The sequence below is a fragment of the Pongo pygmaeus genome, chromosome 11 (assembly GCF_028885625.2).
Source record: "Pongo pygmaeus isolate AG05252 chromosome 11, NHGRI_mPonPyg2-v2.0_pri, whole genome shotgun sequence".
Classification (NCBI taxonomy): Eukaryota; Metazoa; Chordata; class Mammalia; order Primates; family Hominidae; genus Pongo; species Pongo pygmaeus.
The window spans coordinates 127,922,581-127,946,440 of record NC_072384.2 but is presented as its reverse complement, the minus strand read 5'-3'; the positions used below and the strand labels follow the sequence as shown (position 1 = coordinate 127,946,440).

The 23,860-nt window shown below is 37.8% G+C and overlaps 1 protein-coding gene across 20 annotated transcripts in view; it reads right to left on the bottom strand.

Moving 5' to 3' along the window:
• The window catches only part of MFF (mitochondrial fission factor), a 32,897-nt gene extending 10,204 nt beyond the window's left edge, over positions 1-22,693 (bottom strand). For 2 of the 20 annotated variants that reach the window (XM_063648015.1, XM_063648017.1), the window contains exons 1-5: positions 22,488-22,677; positions 17,009-17,229; positions 15,480-15,649; positions 7,353-7,441; positions 4,910-4,984 (exon numbers count right to left, since the gene is read on the bottom strand). In XM_063648015.1, coding sequence (XP_063504085.1) covers positions 4,910-4,984; positions 7,353-7,441; positions 15,480-15,649; positions 17,009-17,189 — 515 coding nt within the window. In that variant the 5' untranslated portion in view covers positions 17,190-17,229; positions 22,488-22,677. Of the gene's footprint in view, positions 1-348; positions 508-4,909; positions 4,985-7,352; positions 7,442-15,479; positions 15,650-17,008; positions 17,230-18,077; positions 18,256-19,063; positions 19,182-22,373 lie in introns of those variants that run through there. The other 18 variants (XM_063648014.1, XM_063648013.1, XM_054479340.2 and 15 more) reach the window with 18 other exon arrangements.
• Between the last annotated feature and the right edge of the window lie 1,167 nt (positions 22,694-23,860).

The window sequence follows — 23,860 nt, the reverse complement described above, 5'->3', positions numbered from 1 at the left end:
AGGACTAGTAAGCTTCAGTCTAACACTCAACCCAATGGGACGGGGCCCCCTGGCATATCCCCAAGTGGAATCAAGTACTTAGAATAGGCTAGAAAAGCCTTTGAAAAAAATCACTACACTTTCTATGTATACTCTCCCTGACAGAAGGAAAGCTAATGTAATCTTGTGAAATGTGAATTTTGGACAATAATTTCAAATTAAAAGAAAGTAAAGCAAGCTGTTTCAAACCATTGCATCTTAGAAAGAGGCTAGAAGGTAAAAACAGAAAAGAAAGACACCACAGTCCACTAAACAAGAGGCCAAAAAAATATGCAACAAAGCTGTCAAGAGTCACGGATGGCCAATCACCTGCGATTTTCATCCAGCACATCCAAGATCTGCTGGTATGCCCTACGAGTAGAAGACTGGATAAGCGACAAAATGCCACGAGCAGAGGAAAGATTAGCTCCATCTTCAGGTAACATATGGGGAGGACAGACCCGAGCCTGTTGTGGCGATGGTGTCACACTGTTTACACAAGCACAGCAAATGAAGAGAAAAACACTCAAGTCAGATTTTTATAAAACTTCAGCTGAGCAGTCTTTATCTTAGTTTTCTTAGTGTTCTTGCCCCTCTTTCCCACCCTTCACTTTCCCTGCAAGAAAACAGTCAAAGAATAAACATTTTGAATTGTTTTCAAAAACTAGCTACAAGGCAGCACTTATAACTTTGTAACCCTAAACATCAAAATAAATAAACTGAATATGAAAGAACTGTAGAGAGGGAAGAGAACTACAGCAATGAATGTGTTCAACCCTCCCATTGGAGAAGCAGCATTCTTTACTTCGTGTTTATATTCCAATTCAATAAACCAAACTTCTAAGAAACAACACTGCTGTCGACTTACGGATGATTAGAAGAGTAGGACAGGGAATTCTCACATACAGATGTCAAAGTTTAAACACACGAATCAAAAGTGATTCCATAAAAACACCATTTCAAATACTTCGTACAGCCAATGAAGCAAGTTGAAGTTTATGACGAGTAAATGACACTGATTTAAGGATGAATTAGTCTTAGAAAATGGTAACAAAGCATTTTGATTGTTTAATTATAGTAAGCATATGTTCTCTAGTTAAATGACTAAAGCATAAAAATATTCCCGAATCTGTGAATACAGCACAAGAAGGCAAGGACACTTCTTAAATTCTCAATGGCTGATAACCATTTCTGGGCTTCTTAGTGACAATAATCTTAATCGTTCTTTCATGTGTGGGCTGAGATTCACAATTTCATTTGACTCCCCTGCCAGTGCTTTCTGAAAGCTGAATGAACCAATTCTTATGGTTCTAACCTAAACTCTTAAGATCTGTGTCAGTATTTTCAGGGAGCTGTTTAATGTTACAGCATGATTATCTATTGTGAGGTATTTAACTGACATACAGATTACAACAGTGGAATGAGGGCTCAACATTCTCAACATCAAGGCAAAACTAACATCAGGCTAAACGTCATCCAATGTGTATTACATCTGAAAGAATAAAAACAAAGCAGATGGTAAACAATTGAAAAAAGAAAATCTCTTATTTTGACTGTGTAATCTTTTCTAACAGCATGTATTTGTTTGGAAACTACAAAATAAGTGGGATAATTTTTTGACAGGATAGTTACAGTCATCTGATATTATTCCCAGAGTCCCAGAAAATTAAAAAACAAAATCTCCTCCACAGTTTTATGAATAACTTTGAATGGCTTGGTGATCCAAAGAGAGAAGTACCATAATATGAAAACCATGTTTTTCAAAGACTACTTAAAAGATCTAAGCCAAATCTTAACATATAAAGCAACTAATCTATCAAGCCTGATTCACCATAGGATTTAGGCCTAATGGTGTCAAGATAAACTCAAATTTTCAGATGCAGTCTCATGACTAGTGACCTTAAATGTCCGTTCAGAGACTGGCAATCTCTGGGAATACATATAAGCCAACATTATCTACTGATCCATGGTAATTGGCAAAACCCATACCAGGCATTCCAGAAGGGTAAAAACAAACAAACAAACAAAAACATCCTATCTGTGAAACAAAACTATATGTTAGTCTTACACTCAGAATTCTCTTTAGGCAGCACTGGGAAAACCTGAAGCTCTTACCGCTTGTGAGAATTAAAAAATGGCCAGTTCTGCATCAACATAAACAAACAATCCATCTTACACTCTTCTTGACAGAGCAGCCAGCGTAACTGCCTAAATTCACTCAAGTTTTAAAGGACAAATCTGTACTTTGTCTTTGCATTTGGGGGTTTAAATTGAACACTTCGTGTATCATTCTGTATTGATAAATAAACCAGCTATATATTAACATATTAAAGGCTACAATAATCAATATTTAGAATTATAATCTTGGGGCAACAGTATGAATGAACTAAACTCAAATCCATGAAAAAAACTTAATGGATTTTGGCCCATTAAAAATTAAAATAAAAGAAGGGTTACTTCCTCTAAGAGAAATCCTTTTGCCAGAAACAAACAATAATGAATTGTTTATTTAAACTGTAAAAGTACAAGTATTTTCTGTCCATATATAGGAAATTAGGAGGTCATCTTATAAAATAGTCAAACATAAACTTACTTCAGACTAACTGCAAAGAGTTCCTAAGATGGAATGCAGAAGGTTGGATTCTAAAACAATCTATAAGATCTCTCTCAATTCTAAGATTTTACGATCACATGAAATTGGAATACAATGAGAAAAAACCTTACATGATCCTCAGTGATAATTTAATATGAAAAATACTTATGTAGAAAGATAAAAGATGAAATTAAGTAATTAAGTTCTTATCAATACTAGTAAAGATATTTATTTCCTCAAAAACCAGCATCAAAAACATAACTTGAGGTTCTAGTTGTTTCTCAAAAGAAATTAACATTTCAAAGATTAGTAAAAAATTTAGCTTTTCATTCATGTGTATGGCAATCCTCCATAAACAGCAAAAACAAAATCGGGAGTATTTTTTTTTTAATTGATGACTACTTTTGCCAGTGTTGTATAGATTAAATGTCCTTGTTTGGTAACATTTAATTCCATCTACAGATGAAATGAGTCACCATAAGATCGCCAAAACTACATTAGTAATTAGAGGCAATAAATAATTTAGCAATTTTCTTTTCTTTTTAAAACTTTAAGCAGTCTTGTTGGTCTTTTTTACAAATAAATGTAAAAACAAAAAAGAACAAGCTCCATTTTAGCAATCAGTTTGAAAGGAGCTAAAATGTACTCCACAGGTATCAACTGTGGAGGGAAACAGCGCTTTCATCTCCGTCCACTCATGGACCCAACCAAGGTTTAGTGACTTTCTGTTTCTGTTGTTTTGACAAGTGAACTATTGTGGAAAATAAAAAAGTAAACATCCTGCAAAAGCACTGAGAAGATTAAGTAAATGGCATTATATATATTAGTAATTTAATAAAAATGCACTTTGATAAACTGATTCCAGTGACATTATAAAATAGCAAAGTCTCAACATTGCCTTTTTAAAAGAAAAGATTAGAAAATTTTGAAGAAAGCACTGACGTTTACCATGCTTCATTAGTAATAGCTCTACCTCATGCTTACATGAAATCTTATCACATAAGAATTACGTAAACAACACCAGGGCTGGGCGCAGTGGCTCATGCCTATAATCCCAGCACTTTGGGAGGCCAAGGTAGGCAGATCACTTGAGGTCAGGAGTTTAAGACCAGCCTGGCCAGTATGATGAAACCCTGTCTCTACTAAAAATACAAAAGTTAGCCGAGCATGGTGGCATGTGCCTGCAGTCTCAGCTACTCGGGAGACTGGGGCAGGAGAATTGCTTGAACCCGGGAGGCAGAGGTTGCAGTGAACTGAGATCACGCCATTGCACTCCAGCCTGCAAGTCATAGTGAGACTCCGTCTCAAAAGAAAAAAACAAAACAACCACCAAAAAAACACCAGCCAATTGTCAGAACTAAAATTTAAATAAAAATTTACTTGGCATAACTATGTCATTATTAAAAGTAAGTTCAAAGTCAAGTACCTCTTTGAGTTTTCATAGGAATAATGTTTCTCAACCTGTCAATTTAACCTCTTCGGTGAGTTATCACTCTTCCAAAAAAATAGGGTAAAACAATAAAGAGAAAAAATTTTCACTAAAACACAAATATATTAATTTCTCTTGGAATTTTAAATACAGAGGAAATTTTAATATATTGCCATTATCTATGGCAACTGAATAGTTCCTGGAAGCATAATAATAGAACCAGAATAAGAGGAAAACTGTTGGCTATCGGTGTAGTTTCTTCTGCGGCTTAAGAAGTGTATTAGCTATTGAATACTTGTATTATATACCAAAACGTTCTGCTTCATGAGTGAGTCATTCTCATACCTTATTTTGTCACATGGAAAGAGTGGGTTTAATAATAGCAAAAAAAATGCTTCCAAGCATCGTTTTCATCTACGGGATTATAAAATAAATGACAAACCACACTTATGCTCCATTCTCCTTCAGAAACAAGATAGAAGAAGAAAAGACAGTGTTCTGAAATTAAAAAAAAAAAAAAATTGGGATCACTGAACCAGGTGAAGTTGAATCTGTCGAGAACTATTATGCCAATCAAAGCAAAATAAACAAAAAAGGATGCTTGGTCCTTATGTGCATATTATATTTCATGTTCCTTTCACCAACACATGCAAAATCATATACAACTTCCTTAGTTGGTCTAGTTATTTTTTTCCTTAATAAAGCATATAATGACAGTTTGAGAAATCCTGAAACAGAGGTACTAAAAAGCCAAACAGGAAGATAATTAGGATAGCATATGTCAATTACCTGGTGAATAGATTAGTATTAACATAATCCTTCAAAATCAAAACAACTACTTGTCAAAAGCAGAGCAGATAAAATCTTACGTGTACTCCGGTGCAGAAATCGGTGCCTGGAACCTTGAAATTTTATTTCTTGGGGCAGAATCTGATCTGTGCCACCTTAAATAATAATTATGCTTCTTTTACATATTCAGCTTTTATAACACAAAGAAAAAGCTAGATCTGATTTTACTGTTTAGAATTCACTTTTGCGCTAATAGCTGACCACAATCTTATTGCCTCTTCAAAGTAATTAAGAAAACAAAGGCTAGTGCTCCTGCTCTCATACCCGTTTGCACTTTTATTCTTAAAGCCATGGAATAAAATAAAGTGGAGACAGGCAAAGTTTCATGCACTATGATGCACAACAATTTCATGTTACAAAGAAAACACTAAAGTAGGTAAAGACAGTAAGAGTTTAATAATTATTTTAAGAGAGGTATTATACCAATTGTTTTTTCCTCACTACATTAACAACACTGAATAATATGTTCATTATACAAAATTCTAAAGTTAGTAAGATGTAGATTCTTAAAGATGAATTGTAAATTATAAAATTAACAACAGTAGGAAAAGAAAGGGCAAAGTCACATTATCAACAAAGTACATATATAACATGGTAATATACTTTACAACCATAACGAAAAATATGGTTAAGCAATGTTAAGTGTTTCACTGTGAAAATGTATAAAGATTCATACTTTTACTATCAAAAATGAGATTTTCAGTTTTACTAAAAATTTAGAAAATGTCATTAAAGCAACTTAAAGAAAAAAAGAAAATCAAGTATTAGTTAATACTGTAAATCTTTTCTGTTATGAGGAACTTATGTTATTGGGTAAATGCAAAAATATCTATACCATCTACTCTAAGTTATACTTCACTGGACTGGTTTTCATACATAATAAAGGGGTTTCCTTTCTCTTCAGTTGAATGCAGCTATCAATAATACACACTTTGGGAGAAAAAATAAGAGTGGTGCTCTATTACGATAATCTTGTTTTTATTAATGTAAAATGTCGAAGTAGCTAAGAACCTAAATAGTAAGCCACATCTTTATAAAGTGGAAAAGCTTACTAGAAATCTTTGTTGCCTTAGGATAATGTTACAAAAAGAATATAATTAAAGCTCTTGAGTGTATATTTAATCACTCTAAAGCAGATCAAGAAGCCACCTTAGCCATAAATGATACAGCCTCTTTACCGTTTGTGTAATACATTTGGAAATAGTCTAGAAAAAATGGATTTCATGGGCCTGCTGACATCACTGCTAACCAGATACCTTTAGGGAAAACACAATAAAAAAATTTCATATTACTAATGGCTGAATCTTGCAGTAAGCATTCCCTGAAGGAGATACATATTCATTTTTACCTACTCTCTTCCTACACAGCCTTTCAGAATAATTTTAACTACCTTAGGAGATACTTCAATATTCTACAAGAAATCAGAGCAGTTTTAGTTCTCTTTTCACCTAACACAAGAGAATGGAATTTCAATAAGGCAAGCAAATAATTTATATAGAAGTTAGAACTTCCTTGTTCTTTCAAAGCAAGGATTTGAAAAAAAAAAAACCTCTCTCTACCTTGAATATCAATGACCCTAACCCCATCAAAACCCCTTCTGCACCCCAATACTCTTTAGAGAGGTCCAAACTAGAGATTAATATGCTATAATATAAATCACTGTATTGTCCTCTAGTTATTTTGTAAATAAAATTAAATGCTTTGCTTCTATCTAGATTTGCTAGCTCTCAGAAGAGATGTATCATCTCCTGATTCTTTCAGTTTCCACAGAAGCTTACATGATGCTTGCCATCACATGTGGTTCATGAGTTCACGAACATTGGCCAAAACATTAATGAGGAAGAAATATTAATCTATATAATCTATTTAAAAAGCCACTACTGACAATGACTTTCTGATTAAAATTCTGATCAGTTTTCAAGGAACATTTTGTTGTAAAAATCCATTAACTTTAATAAAAAAGTAAAAAAGCACTAACATTAATAATCTTGTGGTAGCTTTAAGATCAGAATTTGATAATACAACCAAATGAAAAAGAAAGGTTTAAACAAATAGTCTTTTAAACAACATACTTGTATGTTTTGAAAATGAAAAGGACCAAAAAATTCAATGAATCATAAGGGAGAAAGCTAAAAAATACTTCTGGAAAGAAAAAAAATCTACTTGTCTTGCTAGACTGTTTAACACAGCTCATTAGAAGCAAAACTGCAAAGGACCAGTTCACCATCTTATGATAACTTAATTAGCAAATCACACCACACAGGAAAGGATAAGGTTACTGAAAAATTCTCAGGACCAACAAAATGGCCAGATTTTAAGATTACAAAAAGTATTACAAAAATATAAAATTGATGTAAAACAAATTTTAAAAACTACACGAAGTAATTATTTAGAGAAACATGGGTACAGAAAATATCCTGAGAAAACTTACAAGAGAGATAAAATGCTAGTGCTTCTACTCACAGAGAATCATTTCTGACCAGCTGTCCATTTTGGCGAACAGCATTTTCACTCATAGACCGCTCTCTTTTTACTCTGCCAACTGCTCGGATCTGTTAAGGCACAAAGAGAGGGAAGGAAATAGAAATATTCTTAGTAGCCTAGTAGCTGCTTAGCATCAAAAGAACCTCGATACAAGGCTACTCAAAAAATTTACAACCAACTAAGAAAAGGCAACCAAGAATTGCTGCCAGGCAGTGTATTACTGACAGACTTGCCTTAAAAACAAAACAAGACACACACACATACACCCTACTTACTATAATGCAGATAAACAGGAATGCCTATTTACTTTAAGAACACTACTCTAGTTTCTTTTTAAGTATCAATTTTACTTGGTACAATTATTATTTGTTTAATCTTATGCTATATACTTATTTATAAGAACAATTTGTAAAAGTGTTTACAGGCACATACAGGAAACGGAGAGTATCTGTATTATAAATAAACGTTCCTGGCTTCTAGGGTTGTAACAAATTAAGATTTGGTTGAATATTTGAAAACTAGACTAAAAATGTATCTAGCTTAATGGTTTTGGCATTCCAGAATGGCTGCAATCTCTAATCCCACATGCTCTTCTTACGAAATGTATCTTTGACCTTCTTTCATTAAGAGACAGGATCTATTTCTTTCCCTTGAAATTCAGAGGGCTGGTGATGCCTATAGAAATGATGCAAAGTGACTTCTGAGGCTAGGTCATAACAGTACAGCTTCTGCCTTTCTTTCCCCAGGTTGTTCATATTTGGAAGAATGGCAGCATGATACAAGGAAGGCCAAGTAGTCACACAGTGAGGCCATGTGTAAGTGCACCTGCCGACAACCCTAATGGAGGTCCCAGACAACAGCTAGTACCAAGTGACACGTGAGTGAGCAAACCTTCAGATAACTGAAGCTCCAGCTGTTGAGTTATCCTTAGCCTTTGAGACTTCCTAGCTTAGGCCCCAGACATTGAAGAACAGAAACAAGCTTTTCCCTTCACGGCAACTGCAAATACCTAACCCACAGAATGCATGAGCAAAACATAGGCTTGTTTGTTTTAAGCCACTAAGTTTAAGATGATTAGTTACATAGAAATGGATAACTAGAACAGTGATAATCATTAACTTTTCTGCTTATTTAAAAATACCTTTTTTTTTTTTTTTTGAGATAGGATCTTGCTCTGTCACCCAGGCTGGAGTGCAGTCGCATGCTCATGGCTCGCTGCAGCCTCAGCCTCCTGAGCTCAAGTGATCCTTCCATTTCAGCTTCTGAAGTAGCTGGGACTACAGGCACACACCACCGCACCTGGCTAATTTTTGTATTTTGTAGAGATGGGGGTTTTGCCATGTTGCCTAGGCTAGTCTTAAACTCCTGAGCTCAAGTGTTCTGCCCACCTTGGCCTCCCAAAACAAAGTGTTGGGATTACAGGTGTGAGCCACCGTGCCCAACAAAAATACTTAAAAAAAAAAACAAACAAAAAACCGCCCACTAAAATAGCCATGGCAACATTATGGTTTTTTTGTTTGTTTGTTTTTTTGAGACAGGGTCTTGTTCTGTCGCCCAGCCTGCAGTGCAGTGGCACAATCTCGGCTTGACTCACTGCAAACTCTGCCTCCCGGGTTCAAGCAATTCTCCTGCCTCGGCCTCCTGAGTAGCTGGGATTACAGGTGTGTGCCACCACGCCTTGCTCATTTTTGTATTTTCAGTAGAGACGGGGTTTCACCATGTTGGCCAGGCTGGTCTCGAACTCCTGATCTCATGATCTGCCTGACTCAGCCTCCCAAAGTGCTAGGATTACAGGCGTGAGCCACTGTGCCCGGCCGACATTATGGTTTTTTTTTTTTTTTTTTTTTTTTGAGGCAGAGTCTCGCTCTGTCGTCCAGGCTGGAATGCAGTGGTGCGATCTCGGCTCACTGCAAGCTCCGCCTCCCGAGTTCCCGCCATTCTCCTGCCTCAGCCTCCTGAGTAGCTGGGACTACAGGTGCCCGCCACCATGCCTGGCTAATTCTTTGTATTTTTAGTAGAGACGGCGTTTCACCGTGTTAGCCAGGATGGTCTCGATCTCCTGACCTTGTGATCCACCCACCTCGGCCTCCCAAAGTGCTGGGATTACAGGTGTGAGCCACTACGCCCGGCCACTATGGTTTTTAAAAAATTAAACTTTATAGTAAAAAACAAATAGTGTGTGAATTAAAGGACTTGAAAATTAAGATTTTCAAAATATCAATCAATATTTATTGATGTTTTTGGTTGGGCACAGTGGCTCACACCTGTAATCCCAGGTGGATGTTTTTCTTCTTTTTCTTTTTTTTTTTTTTTTTGAGACAGAGTGTCACTCTGTTCCCCAGGCTGGAGTGCAATGGTGCTATTTCAGCTCACTGCAACCTACACCTCCTGGGTTCAAGCAATTCTCATGCCTTAGCCTCCCGAGTAGCTGGGATTACAGGTGCATGCCATCTCGCCCAGATAATTTTTGTATTTTTAGTACAGACGGGGTTTCACCATTTTGGCCAGGCTGGTCTTGAATTCGTAACCTCAAGTGATCCACCCACCTTGGCCTCCCAAAGTACTGGGATTACAGGTGTGAACCACCATGCCAGGCCTGGATGTTTGTTTTGTTTCAATCTGAGATTTTTTTTTTTTTTCCAGATAGGGTCTCATTGTGTTGCCCAGGATGGAGTGCAGTGGCACGATCTTGGCTTACTGCAATCTCTGCCTCACGGGTTCAAGAGATTTTCATGCCTTAACCTCCTGAGTAGTTGAGATTACAGGTACACACCACCAAGGCCAGCTAATTTTTGTATTTTTTGGTAGAGATGGGGTTTCACCATGTTGGCCAGGCTTGGTGATCTCTTGACCTCAAGAGATCCACCCACTTCGGCCTCCCAAAGTGCTGGGATTACAAATGTGAGCCACTGTGCCTGGCCTCAATGCAAAATTTTAAAATGTCTTTCAGAATCATCCTTCAGTGATTATGCACTTACTTTTATTCATCCCTGAGGCTGAGAAATAGTCTCCTAGGTTCTAGCAGCTTCCTGGAAGTTGGGTCATAGGGTCTAGTGCTACACAGTTATATAACATGTAGCACTAGACACTTTGCATGCCTGCATACAATTCTCCTTTAATATGCTTACACCCCAAGTTAAATTTGATTGTTCATAAATTCCTGGGTAAGTAAATGTCCTCTAGGCTTTTTGATGGCTGATTCTCTCAATCTGTTCAAAGCCCACCTCTTCTTCAGGAATCTACTCAGAGCCTTAGTGTTTTTCCTCTATACTCATCCCCATTTTCTGTGGGACTTTTATGCAGAAGGGGGAAAGGTACAAATTATCAATGTAGACTGAACAGTTGGGATAAATATCTTCCCTCCCCAACATGTTCGCTGTCCAAAGTTTAAAATCACGAATCATGGGGAAAACAGTTAAGCCAGTGACTGCGGATTTTGGGAAGGACACATAGCCCAATTTGTCAGGAGTGACGAGACCACGCTTGTGCTAAGAGGGCCATAAAACTGTAGCTGTACAAAGAATGCAAGTGTACATCTCTGAATTTTCCATGCATGAAATGTGTATACATATATACAATCCAGCTTTTCGTCTTCTCTCCAGACTTTCGCTCCATTCTGCTCATTGCAGTCCCAGCTCCTTTCCAGAAGTGATGAGGAAGGAAAAAGAGCTCAAGAAACCATCACCAAACTGTGATCAGACCCATATTCATGAAGTTCTTGATTTTCTAAGCTTCCACAGGACCCTTTTAAATATTCACTGAGTCCCTGGGAGCCCTTCTGCATTTGTTTTAGGATATGTCATATAGCTATGGTTTTTTGCTTCACATCCTTAGTGTTGTCATATCAATTGAACTGGGCACCAATAACCATCTGCTACTTCTTTACCATAGAATTACAGGTCTAGGGCCTTCTGCTAGACATTCATGGCTTTTGTGTATCCTTCAGATTCTCAGGCTGCTGCTTTCTAAGTATCATCTGTGTTAAGGGTGGATCTAGCTAGATATTTCTTCTCCTCCAGCTCTGACTGTACACTTTGGACATAACTGCTGTAGAATTTGGCATCCTGCAGAAGATGCCATTTTATGGCTTCTGTATAAAGCTGGCATGGCTTGGGGATAGCTCCATTTCTGAAACCACTCAATGCCTTTACTCTTCTCTTCCAAAATCAGGTCAGATTTTATATATGACAACTGATTTTGCTCCTTTCAGATTAATTCCTAACTATTGACAATTCTTGTGTATATCTGGGGTTCAGTGCTCTTCCAAAGATTTATTATACGAATGAATAGTATTCTCGTACTTCTCCTCTTTGAAGTAAGAGATGCCAACTTGGGCAAAAGCTTTTACTCTCTCTCTTTAGACCAGTCCATTTTTTTCTTCCAACTTCAATGGACTTCTCACAAAGCTCTTAGGGTTTATTGTGGCTGATTTTTTCAAAGCACATCACGGCTTGATTGATAGGATATAACGGCAGAGTTCACATCTTTTGACTTAGTCACATTGTTCAAGGCTGTGTCAAATCTTACAGGCAGCATTTTCCAACTCTTTCTTTACAGTTCTTCCTTCTGGTTCTCTGGAAGGTCCTTCCCCACTGACTCCAGTTTGTATTCCTTTTTGAGAAGAGGTGGTAATGTCAGTGTTACAGCTTCTTTCTCCTCATTCACACTGCCCAGTCTACTGTAGGAACACTGAAAACTGTCACGACTTGGGCATTTTGTATTTCATGCCCAGATCACATGGTTTATTGAACAGTTGCTTTGTTAGTTCCCGGCAGACAGAATCACCAATCAATGGTCTTATCTTAGAGTTGATTTCCAAATATTGGTGGAGATTAGGCATATTGAAAGTGTTTGTCAACTTCCTGTCTTCCAGCCAAGCCTCAGATTTTTAAACCCTCTTTGAGCTAAGGGATTATTTATGTTATGTTTTAAGCCCTCCTCAAGGGCTCACCTGGATTCTTTAAGCCAGTTTAAGAACTCGGGTACAATTGCTTTCTACAAATTTATCCCTTGCATCAATCAGGCTTTCAGACAACAATTTTATAGGCTTCCTCATAAGCCTTCTCCTGGTAGTCTCCTTTCTTGAGATAGGTCGGTGGTTTTCAGTAGGGGGTGATCTTGCCCTGTAGAGAACATTTGGCAATGTCTGGAGGTATTTTCTTTTTTATTTTAAAACACACATAACATATACAATTTTAACCATTTAACTGTACAATTCAGTGGCATTTAGTACACTCACAATGTTGTGTAATCATTACTATCTAGTTCCAGAATATTTTCATCAGCCCAAAAGGAAACCCCATACTGATTAAGCAGTCACTCTCAATTCCCCTCTCCTCTAACCCCCTGGCAACCACTGCTCTGTATCCTGTCTTCATTCATTTGGCCACTCTGGATATTTCATGTAAGTAGAAAAATGCAATACATGGCCTTTGCTGTCTGGCTTCCTAAACTTTACATGTTTTCAAGGTTCATCCATGTTGTGGCATGTATCAGTACCTTTTCTTTTTTTTTTTGAGAGACAGAGTCTGGCTCTGTTGCCCAGACTGGAGTGCAGTGGCGCAATCTCGGTTCATTGCTACCTCCGCCTCCCGGGGTTCAAGTGATTCTCCTGCCTCCGCCTCCGGAGTACCTGGGATTACAGGCGTCCACACCACCATGCCCGGCTAATTTTTGTATTTTTAGTAGAGACAGGGTCTCACCATGTTGGCCAGGCTGGTCTTGAACTCCTGACCTCAAGTGATCTGCCCACCTCAGCCTCCCAAAGTGCTGGGATTGCAGGCATGAACCACCGCACCCAACCAGTACCTGATTTTTTTATGGCTGAATAAGAGTTACTATATGGCTAGATCATGTTTTGCTTATCCATTCATCAGCTGATGGACATTTTACTTGTTTCCACCTTTTTGCTATTACAGACATTTTTGGATATCATGACTTGGAAGATGGTAATGACATCTTGTAGATAGAGATCACAAATGTTGCAAACATTCTACAGTGCAAAAAGATAGCTCTCACCACAACAAGGAATTTTCCAGTCCAAAATGCCAATAGTGCTGAGGTAGAGCACTATTGCTCTACCTCATTCTGGCATCCATTGCAGAACGATTACTACAGAGCAAATGTTCTGGGGATCTCACTTTATCGATTCTGAGTAACACCTGAATGAATCATCAATGTTATCAGCACTCAGGGCCTTATTGCTTCTCTATTTCAGTTGATTTCTAGAAGCTACTAGAACCCTGGCTCCCTTACCCCTTCCTCCCTTGCTCACTGCAGCTGAGTGCTTCTTGAAGGCTACTGGACCCTTCTATAAGCTTGTATAAACTTGAAGTCCAAACCATCATCTTTGCTTTCAATAGGCAGCTGGTATTAATCTCAGAAACTCCTCTTTCATTTTAGCATCTGGCTCCTGCCACAGGATTTTAACTCTTTCCTAACAATAACATTTATACATATTGAGCTTTTAACATGAATTAGAACATGCATTATTACATTTAATTCTCCTAATAATCTTATGCACTTGGCATTACTCTTATCTTTATTTCAGAGATAAGCCCTAGAACTGTTAAATAACTTGCCAAAGTTATGTGGTTAGTAAATGGCAAAGTAGGTCTTCAAAATTAGGTCTAATCCTCACATAAACTTTTTTACCCCAGTGTTATACACTCTGGACATCTATTACATTTGACTAAATATCACAATTAATGCAGGAATGAACCCCGTAGAGTCTTAAAGCCTGGGTCTACTGAGGGAAATCTCGACAAACTTTCTTCACTCACTCTTAAAATAATCACTCAGGGAATTGCTTGGGTTGCTTTCAATCAGGAGGAGCAGAAAGACCAAAAGAAAAACCCAAAGAATACAATAAGGAGCCTTTCTTTCCTGGCAAAATCGTCACTGTAAGACAATTATTTTCACAGGTATAATTCCCAAAGAACTTTGGGGAGTTAGAAAGCTGGGCCTCAAACTGGCAGCACACTGGATACTTTTGTTTTATGTAACCATCTTGGTAACTTTCATTATTTTCTGCTATTAAAGAATTTTATATCTTCTGCATGTGTTGATGTCTTTCCCTCACTCATATCATTGTCCTGCTGAAACCAGACAGACAGCAAACTTTTTGAATGCAGGAACTATGCCTCATTAACTCCTATACTGCATATAGTATCTCCGAGATAGAAGTTAAAATATGTTTGTTAAATAATACAATTCTGCAAGTATCTTAGAGCCTTTCTGTCATATAAAGGCTCAGATTTAGTGCTTTTCACCAAACAAATACCTAGAATATCCAAACTAACTGTGAGCATATTACCTCAATTATGTCAGCAGAAACTTACAATCTAAGAACCTAATCCTAGAAAATTGCATTGCCCTAGACAGTATGGGTGCTTTACCCTCTTTGGAAAGGATTACATGCAAAATGAAACCAGACACAAGCAGTACCATTATTAATAAAAACATGTTTGCACATTGCCTTATACTAGCTTCGTGACAACATGTTAGAAGTTCAGAAGCTATATGAAAAAGATGTAACTCCAGAAATCATCACGGCAAAGAACCTTCAAAGGTTAGCTGTAAGTCAATGGCAAAGGCAGGATTCGAACTGTTACTAACACCTTGTTAGTCTACACTGCTACATTTAGGTCAACTGGCATATTAACGTGATGCAATATAGTAGCTAACTCAGTAGGAACTTTTAATCAAGTAGCGAGAATGGGTAGTGTCAAGCGAAAAAGGGCTTTCTTTGCCCTGTTTGCTAGACTGATTTTATAACAAAGTGATACATTTACTTTTTATTGCTAAACTTCCCAACATTTTCTTATTATTTAATAAGTAACACCTACCCATAAAGGCTCTTTTTTCAAACCACAGGAACTTAATAATACTTTCCACAAAATTTACATTTTCCTAAAACATAACATTCAAATTTTAGAAACAGCATAGTAATTTATTTGGCACATTTGTAAATTAGAATTATTAGTAATGTTCCATATGGAAAGCTTTCATGACATATTGCTAAAGATATTGTAAAGCCTCTTCACTCTTCTCTTTTACCTTTGTCTACATTGTTTCAAATTCCAGTGATATTAAAGTTCTACTTACTTCTTCATTTTGAGGGGTTGTAGGAGGTCTTTCTAAATCCAGAAAATCTAGTGGTCTTTCACTCAGCGTAAGTACACGAGGTGGTGTTTTCAGTGCCAGGGATTTAAAGGGAGTTGACTGAATAAGGTCAAGATCCGCTGGTCTTGAAAATGAAACATCTTCATTATTTCCTAGGAGTTTTCAAGAAAAGAGACAAAGAAGAGAAAAGCGGGAGGTTTTTTAAAAAGACAGTGATTTTTGTTCAAATGTATTTACCTTCTTCTGCTTTTGAATTATACCTCCCAATAAGCATTAGTTTCTTTCAAAATATGCTTCCAGCGTATTGACATTTCACTAATATTTATCACTGTCATACAGAAATAAGAAATTATGCAATGCACAATATATGACCAAAAAACTGATATCTAGAATATATAAAACTCTTACAACACCCAATTTTTTAAACTGACAAAACATTTGAATAGATACTTCACAACGAATATATATAAATGGCCAAAAAGCACATGAGCAGATGTTCAAAATTATTAATAATCAGGGAAATAGAATTAACATCGCAAGATGGCACTACACACCCACTCAAACAGCTAAAATTAAAAAGACTGACAATACAAAATGTTGGCAGGGATGTGGAGCAACTGTAACTCATTCATCACTGATGGAATGTGACATAGTACAAGAATTTGGAAAACAGTTTAGCAGTTTTTCAAAGTTGAAAATAACTTGCGATATATAATCCAGCAATTTCACTCCTAAAGATATGAAAACATATGTCCTCACACAGACTTGAACCCGAATATTCACAGTGGCTTTAATCCTAACAGCTTCAAACAAAAAGCTCAATGAATGAAGATGAAGGAAAAACAAATTATGGTGTATCCAAACTGAAATATTACTCAGTAATAAAACTGAATGAACAACTGATATATGCAACAACAGAAGAATCTCAAAAACATTACACTGAACAAAAGAAGACAGATAAGAGTATATACTCTATGATTCCATTTACATGAAACTCTAGGAAAGACAAATCTAGTATCTGGCTATAGAAAGGAGATCATGGTTGCCTAGAGTTGAGGGGTAGGGACTGAGTGAGAAAGAGGCACAAAGGAACATTGTAGAGTAACAAAAATGGTCTCTATTTGGACTGTGGTGGTGGTTATATGGGTGTTCACTTTTGTCAAAACTCATCAAGTACACACTTAAAAATGTATACATTTTATGTGTGTAAAACCTCAATAATTAGTTGAATTACTAAAAAATACAGACTATATTTTCTATTACTAAATTACTAAAATTACTATTTTGTACTATTTGTACTATTACTAAAATTACTATTTTGTATTACTAATTACTAAAAAATACAGACTATGGTTGAAATTCAGACTATAATAATGGATAGAAATTTCAAAAGTATAAAGTTGCATTTTCCAACTCCTTTTCTAAATAACATTTAAAAAAAGTCAAAAGTTTTCATAGAAACATATGAAACAAAGATTTAACTGGCAATCTTCTAAGTAAAGGTGAAATACCTGCTACAACAATCCTCTCCGGAACTTGCATTATCACGCTAGCATTTGGAACTCCTTCTTGGAATCCTTGTTCCAGGTCAGCGTTTGGCGGTGCTACTTTTAACTTTTCTGGGACCCTCATTCGCTGACTAATGCCTTCAGTATATTCCATTTCGTACTGAATTCGACTAATTTCTGCCATCTCAGCAGCAGTGGGAGAAGGAAATGCTGCCCCGCTCACCCTGTGGGAGAAAAATTTAAAGACAGGGCTGACTGTTAAAATGTCAGTCTCCCCTACGTAGTGAAGTTAGAAGACAATACCTTATAGAAAGAGCGAAAGGAAATTTCTCATTTGCAAGTACTGAACACATACAAAGCAAAAATAAAAGATGAAAGAAAACGTCTTCCTTAACAAAATGCCTTCTTAATTATCAGCTGAAATTGTACCTTGAGGATATTGCTTAGGACCAAATTTTTAAAATTATTATAGAATTACAACACAGATGTGTACGTACACATACACACACACTCTTTCTCTGCGTAAATAAATATGCATGCTGCTTGTAACTAAAAAAATGCCTGCAATAAAATTTAAACTTAAATTTCCTCATCAATTTGAGGGAAAGCTGCTTGGACTTTAAAAATATAAAATTAAAAATTACTGTCATGCATGAAAAAATAAAACCTTTAAATGACAAATGCATCTGTTATTCAAAACCTTTAAATGACAGATGCATAATATTAACTCTGAATTTACTAAAAAAGAAGATGCAACTCCCTGAAAATCACATCATACAAATTAAAACTTCTCCTAATGACTGAGATGCAATGAATACCAGATTTAGAATTTGTAATAATAAATCCTCATGTGTGTATTCATTTTTGGAGGGATTGAAAGTCTTACACTATTAATTTGTATTTAATATCATATTTACGTGTGTATTTTTTTTAATGCAGTAGAAAGAATGTTGCCGCCAATACAAAAGCTGATAAAAATGTAAAAGAGCATGGTTAGCCTACAGCAGTAAGCTTTAAAGCCATTGTCTCTCAAACCTATAATACCAGCTCAACTGAATAAAATTTCACTGACCTTCCTAGTGATGTGTCACTGCTTGTTCCTTTACTCATTTAAATACAGTAAATACACGTCTATAATAGCTATTAAAATACTGCTGCCCTGCAGTTCAGTTTACTTTACACAACAATTCCCCTACACATTTGAACTTTTTTTGGAGGTGTACATAACAACACGGACACTGCTTTTCCAGCTGTAAAAAAGAAAGAATAAAAATCAGTATTTCAACAATTCATTTCATAAGAAAACTATGAATAAAAGTAAATATCTATGTAAAATGACTTTTGGATTTGAACATGGCTTAGGGCTTGATTTGAGAAACCAATTGTCAAATCTATCCTAAGAAGAGTTTTTCTATACCTCGAAAATCATAAAGACAGTTTTAAGCACAGTCACTGTCTTATGATTTTGCAAATAGGATACAGAGAAGCTGTATCAAATGTATATACAAATGTGAAGTCAGATTCGAAGAAAACAATACTGTCATAAAACTCCTCTAATCATTATACTCCAAAGGGGAAAAATCCTTTTTTAAGACTAAGCCCAAATGAATAAATCATGAAGGGAATACAAAGGGCAAAAAGTAAATGTAACTGAGGCAGCCTACATATTTGACGTGTAATGGTTTCTTTAAATAAATTTCAAAATTTAGTGTAAACTTGAAATGGAAATTACACTAAATTTTCAGCAAAGACACTATATATAAATTAAGGGCATAAAAAGTTAGACAGTATACATGACTTTACCATGGCTAAGGTATTTCCTAAACTCCATGCTGGAGACATAGCCCCATCCTAAGCCCCCGCCTCACTGAGATGCCTAGGAGAGCTCTTAGAGGTTGCTCAGGATGCTCAGCCCCAGCAACTGGTTTGACTATGACTGCTAACTCACATCTTTTATTCTTTATCAAAAAGTCTCTGGGGACATAGATCTTTAAGGATTTGGCATGCAGACAATTTAAAGACTAAGAAAGTAAGCCAAAAGTGACAATTTTTACTCACAAACGTGTACCAACTACTGCTTGCTATTTGGCACTATCTGCTTCTGTGCTTCATATTAAATCCTTTAACTTGCTTCAATGTGCATGTGCTGGATTGAGAGCCACTTTTGTCCCTGGGGAAGAAAAACAGGGGCTAATTGAGAAACTAGATGATACCACTACTAGGGATTCATTACTGGAAATTCTCCAAATAGTAACAGTCACAAAGATGCACAACCTGACATCAAGAGACCAGTGAGAGAATAAAGAAAGAAAAAAATTAAGCTTACCACCAATCTTAGTTCCACAGATGGGGTCCTACGACTGACTATTCATTAGTTAAGGCAATATAAAAGACTAGCTCTGTCATTGTTTCTGATTTGTATTTAGAAAAATATGGCAGATGAAAAATACGTAAGTTTAAATGAATCTAATACTTATGTGTATATATATGCATATAGGTACACATATATGTTAAAGAGGAACAAATGAATTGGTTAAATTTTTTTTTTTCGTCACCCAGGCTAGATTGCAATGGAGCAATCACTGCTCACTGCAGCCTTGATCTCAGGGGCTCAAGTGATCCTCCTACCTCAGCTTCCTGAATAGCTGGGACTACAGGCATATGCCACCACAACCAGCTAATTTTTGTATTTTTTGTAGAGACAGGGTCTTACTATGTTGTTCAGGCTGATCTCAAACTCCTAGGCTCAAGAAATCCTCCGGCCTTGGTCTCCCAAAGTGCTGGGATTATAGGTGTGAGCCACCGTGCCCGGCCTGTTTAAATTTTCATTCACTTACAATGTTAAAATTTTGAACCAGTAATGCATGTACTCGGTACAAAGTATACAAGCTACACAGAGAAAAGGAAGTGTCCCACTTCCAATCCTATCCTTAACCACCCAGGTTCCCACAGGCAACCTTTATAATCAATTTTTTGCATCATTCTAGACGAGATGCTCTTCTAATACTTGCGTGTATCTCAAGCATAGCAAAAGCTCATATTCAGAACTAACACTGAAAAGAGCTACCTCAAAAAGATTATAGCCTTTGGCCATTATAAATTGAAGTTTTATAATAATAAACGAGAAGCAAGTGGCTAGAACCTCAGTATCTCCTTGAAATGTGCTTTCTCTGCATTCCATTCATTGCATTTCAGTCTTCTTATGAACTTTCTAGTAGTACATCTCGTAAGTCTCACTAGTATATTTCATTCTATAGCAACATCTTTTCTTACGAGAATCTCTGAGTTTGTAAAAAACTATTGACTTAGAAAATAAAGGTGGATGCTGAAACGCCAACTTCTGGAAAAAGCCAAATTCTCCTGTAGCTAAACTACTTAAATTTAAAAAGTAACTGCAACTTTTCTACTAAGATTTAACACTGTACTATCCCAATTATTGGGTTTTCTGCTTAAAACCATCAAAATCTGACTTTTTCTCCCTCGTTAGATTGTGGCATTTCTGATAATATCTTTTGGCAATAAATAAACTTCTCATTTGGTGTTGATATGTTAATTCCAGAAGTTTTGTAACTTAGAATCCAGTAAGCAACCAGTACGTGATGCTGTTATATAACATAACAAACGAGGCAAAATCTCTCTTAGACTCACAGGTGATTTCAGATTTCTACTTTCTAAGCCCAGTGGTTCCCAAACACCAGTAACTAACTTGCCAACTTCATGGTTTTTTCTTTTCCCATATTCACAGAGTGCATTAACTTTTTGCTACAGTTAATTTTTTTAACTCGACTTTTTAAAATCAAAAAAGTATTGTAAAAGAAAATTTTGTATCACTATCTTAAACCATGGCTGTACATATATAAATACAGATTGCAAAAACATCCTATTACAAAAAAATCCTCATCCACATACCGCCTAGAGTCAAGTCACATGTCACTAGCGGAAAGTGTATACCAATTTTGGGACACAATGATTCCAGCCCAACTTTCTCATTTTCAGCATTAGAACACTGGAACCCAGAAAGCCTCGGAAGTCACCGAAACAACTTGAGTCAAACTGACTGTGGTTGCAAATGTTTATGTACTTTTCAAAAACAAACATACAAACAAAAACAAACCAAAAAAAAACCCTCCAGTTCTTTATCACCTACTGTGTGGACCTAGCTCACATAGATGGGCCGCTCTGCACACCCTGTTTCAGTTCTCTTTCAAAGAAACTATATTTAAAAAGTCACTGCAAACTTTGAAAACTATATATTAATGAACTTTAAAATAATGTTATGAACCCACAGAAAAGTTTCAATACCAGAAGAGAGGAGAGCGAAGACTAAAGTTTGCAATTCTGAGAGGAGGCAGCTCTATCAGACAGGAAGGGAGAGAACACAATTTCCTTTTGGAAAGAATAGCAAAACCAATATACAAGCCTTTGAAACCAAAAGATAGCAGGTCCCCCAAGCAATTTAATTGCATGGGAAAAGACTACTAAGTATAACTAAATCGTCCTAATTTTCCTAAGGGTTTTTCTTTTGGGATCTCATTAGCCAACGGAATTGAGGCAGAAAAAATGTTTTTCACGCAAGGAGAGAAAACATTCATGATCATTCTAAGTCTCTCGGTGGATGAGAGGCCTGAATACAAATGGTTCTATATTTGGGCAGAAGGGCCAGAAACCTTTTTTTTTTCCCCCCCTTTAATGTTCTTCAGTGAAAACATGTCACTTTTGAAAGGGTGCTCTTCCCTCGAGAATGCCCTTTGCTTCTAACTTTGTGGGAGGTAGACAGGGGTGTTCTTTTACAATAGTAATAATAATAGCACACGTCCTGCAGGGGAAAGTCAGAAGCTCGGCGGAACAGGAACCGCAGCTTTCCTCCGGCTTCCCACCTCCTGGAAGGAAACCCGAGAGCAACTGCCTGCAGCCACATCTGCGAGCAAGGATGCTCACAGACGGACAGGGTGGCCCGCAGCCACCCGCGATGCCACAACCGGGGCTTCCAACAAGGCCCTTCTTTTCCAAAATGTACTTGCCACAAAACAACACAAAAACCTCCTTTTAAACAAGGCAGGTTTAAGGTCATCCTGTAAGGTGTCAGGGCCTTGGCAGGGAACGATGAGTGAAGACCTGCAAAGCCCGGCGTTCACGCTCATGGGACTCCCGCTGCTTCCCAAATCCCTATTTTCCAGTCGGAAAAGTCCGGGTTAATCCACAAAAGGAGACGCCGAACCACAAAGGGTGAAGAGGTTCGCCCAAAAACACCTGCAGAAGGCGCTTCTCTCCCTCGCTCTCCTCGGGGACTCAAGGTCCCGGGGCGGAGGAAAGACCAGGGTTGAAGGCAAGAGGCCCGGGGACAGGACTTGGGTCAGGGAGACACTACCGGGGGGCCGGGGCCACCGCGGGTCCCTGTTGGCCGGAGGGTCTCGGCGGCGGCGATAGGCCTGGCAGCCAGCTCGGGCGGCAGGTCGCGGGTCGGGAAGACGTCAGCACTCACCCCTGGGCCCACAGGAGGGTCCCGGCGAGGACCGCCGCCCTCTGGCTCCCGGGGCGCTCGAGTAGGCGCTCTCCGAGGCGGTTGGCTGAGAGCACGGAGGCGCCCAGGGACAGCACCGGCGGAGCGGCCCGCAGAGGGCCAGGGCAGAAGCGCGAAAGGCCCGGGATGGCCCCTTCAGGGAGCCGTAGCGGAAGAGTGTTCGTGGTCATGTGACGCGGAAAAGGGCGGACGCGCGGCCCACGCTCTGGAACCGGTCCACGGTAAGCGATGCGCAGACATCTTTGTTGTGGGCGAAAAGAGGTGACCGTAGGTGACGGCTCTTGGGGTTAAGTTTAATTCACACTTCGGCTTTATTAGATTTTGTAATCTTTAAGAACTTGGTGTTTGCAAGGTAAACCTTTGGTAGCCAGTTAAAATAACTTTTTCAGGACCATCTGCATCAAAATTTCTATGCTGTGAGGCTTAGGAATCCTCATATGTAAATCAGCTCCGCCAGTGATTCCATGAGTTCCAATTTGATACTTCTTAAGCCCTCAGATGATCAGACCTTGTCTTCCATGAGAATTCCAGGAGAGGAGAAGTTAAGTTTCGCAGTAGTAGCATTTTTAGCTTTGGGAGAGCACTCTCTGCTTCTGAACACCCAACCACAGACTCTTCCCCCAGGAAGCTGTTGCTTAGAGCAAGGGGAAAAATGGTACCCTGCTTGTCAGTATGGGAATGTACTGAAGCCAAATAATGGAATGTTTTATATGCCTTGGTTTTCACAAACACCTAAAGGTGTACACATGACTTATGTACTCCCCTACGATCTAATTGATATTCTAGAGATGTTACCATTCTTCAAAATGATTTGGGAAGCCCTCTGAATTGCGTTCTTGGGTTTCTTAACACTGGTGTAGGGAAAGTGAAATATTTCCTCTTCCCTCTTGGGGTCTTGGCTGGGCCTAAGAATTAAACTGATGTTGAGGAAAAGAGTCAAACTCTGTAAAATATTTTTAGAGATTTATTCTGAGCCAAATATGAGTGACCATGGCCCGTGACAGAGCCCTCAGGAGGTCCTGAGAACGTGTGTCCAAGGTGGTTGGGGCACAGCTTGGTTTTATATATTTTAGGGAGGCATGAGACATCAATCAAATACATTTAAGAAATACATTGGTTTGGTTCAGAAAGGTGGGACAACTCAAAGCAGGGGCTTCCACGCTGTAGGTAAATTTAAATATTTTCTGGTTGACATTTGAAGACCTAGGACCCATAGAAAGGAAATGTTGAGGTTAAAATAAAAGATTGTGGAGACCAAGGTTCTTTTGAAGTCTTATAGTGGCTGCCCTTAGAGACAATGGATGACAAATGTTTCCTATTCAGATCTTTAAAAG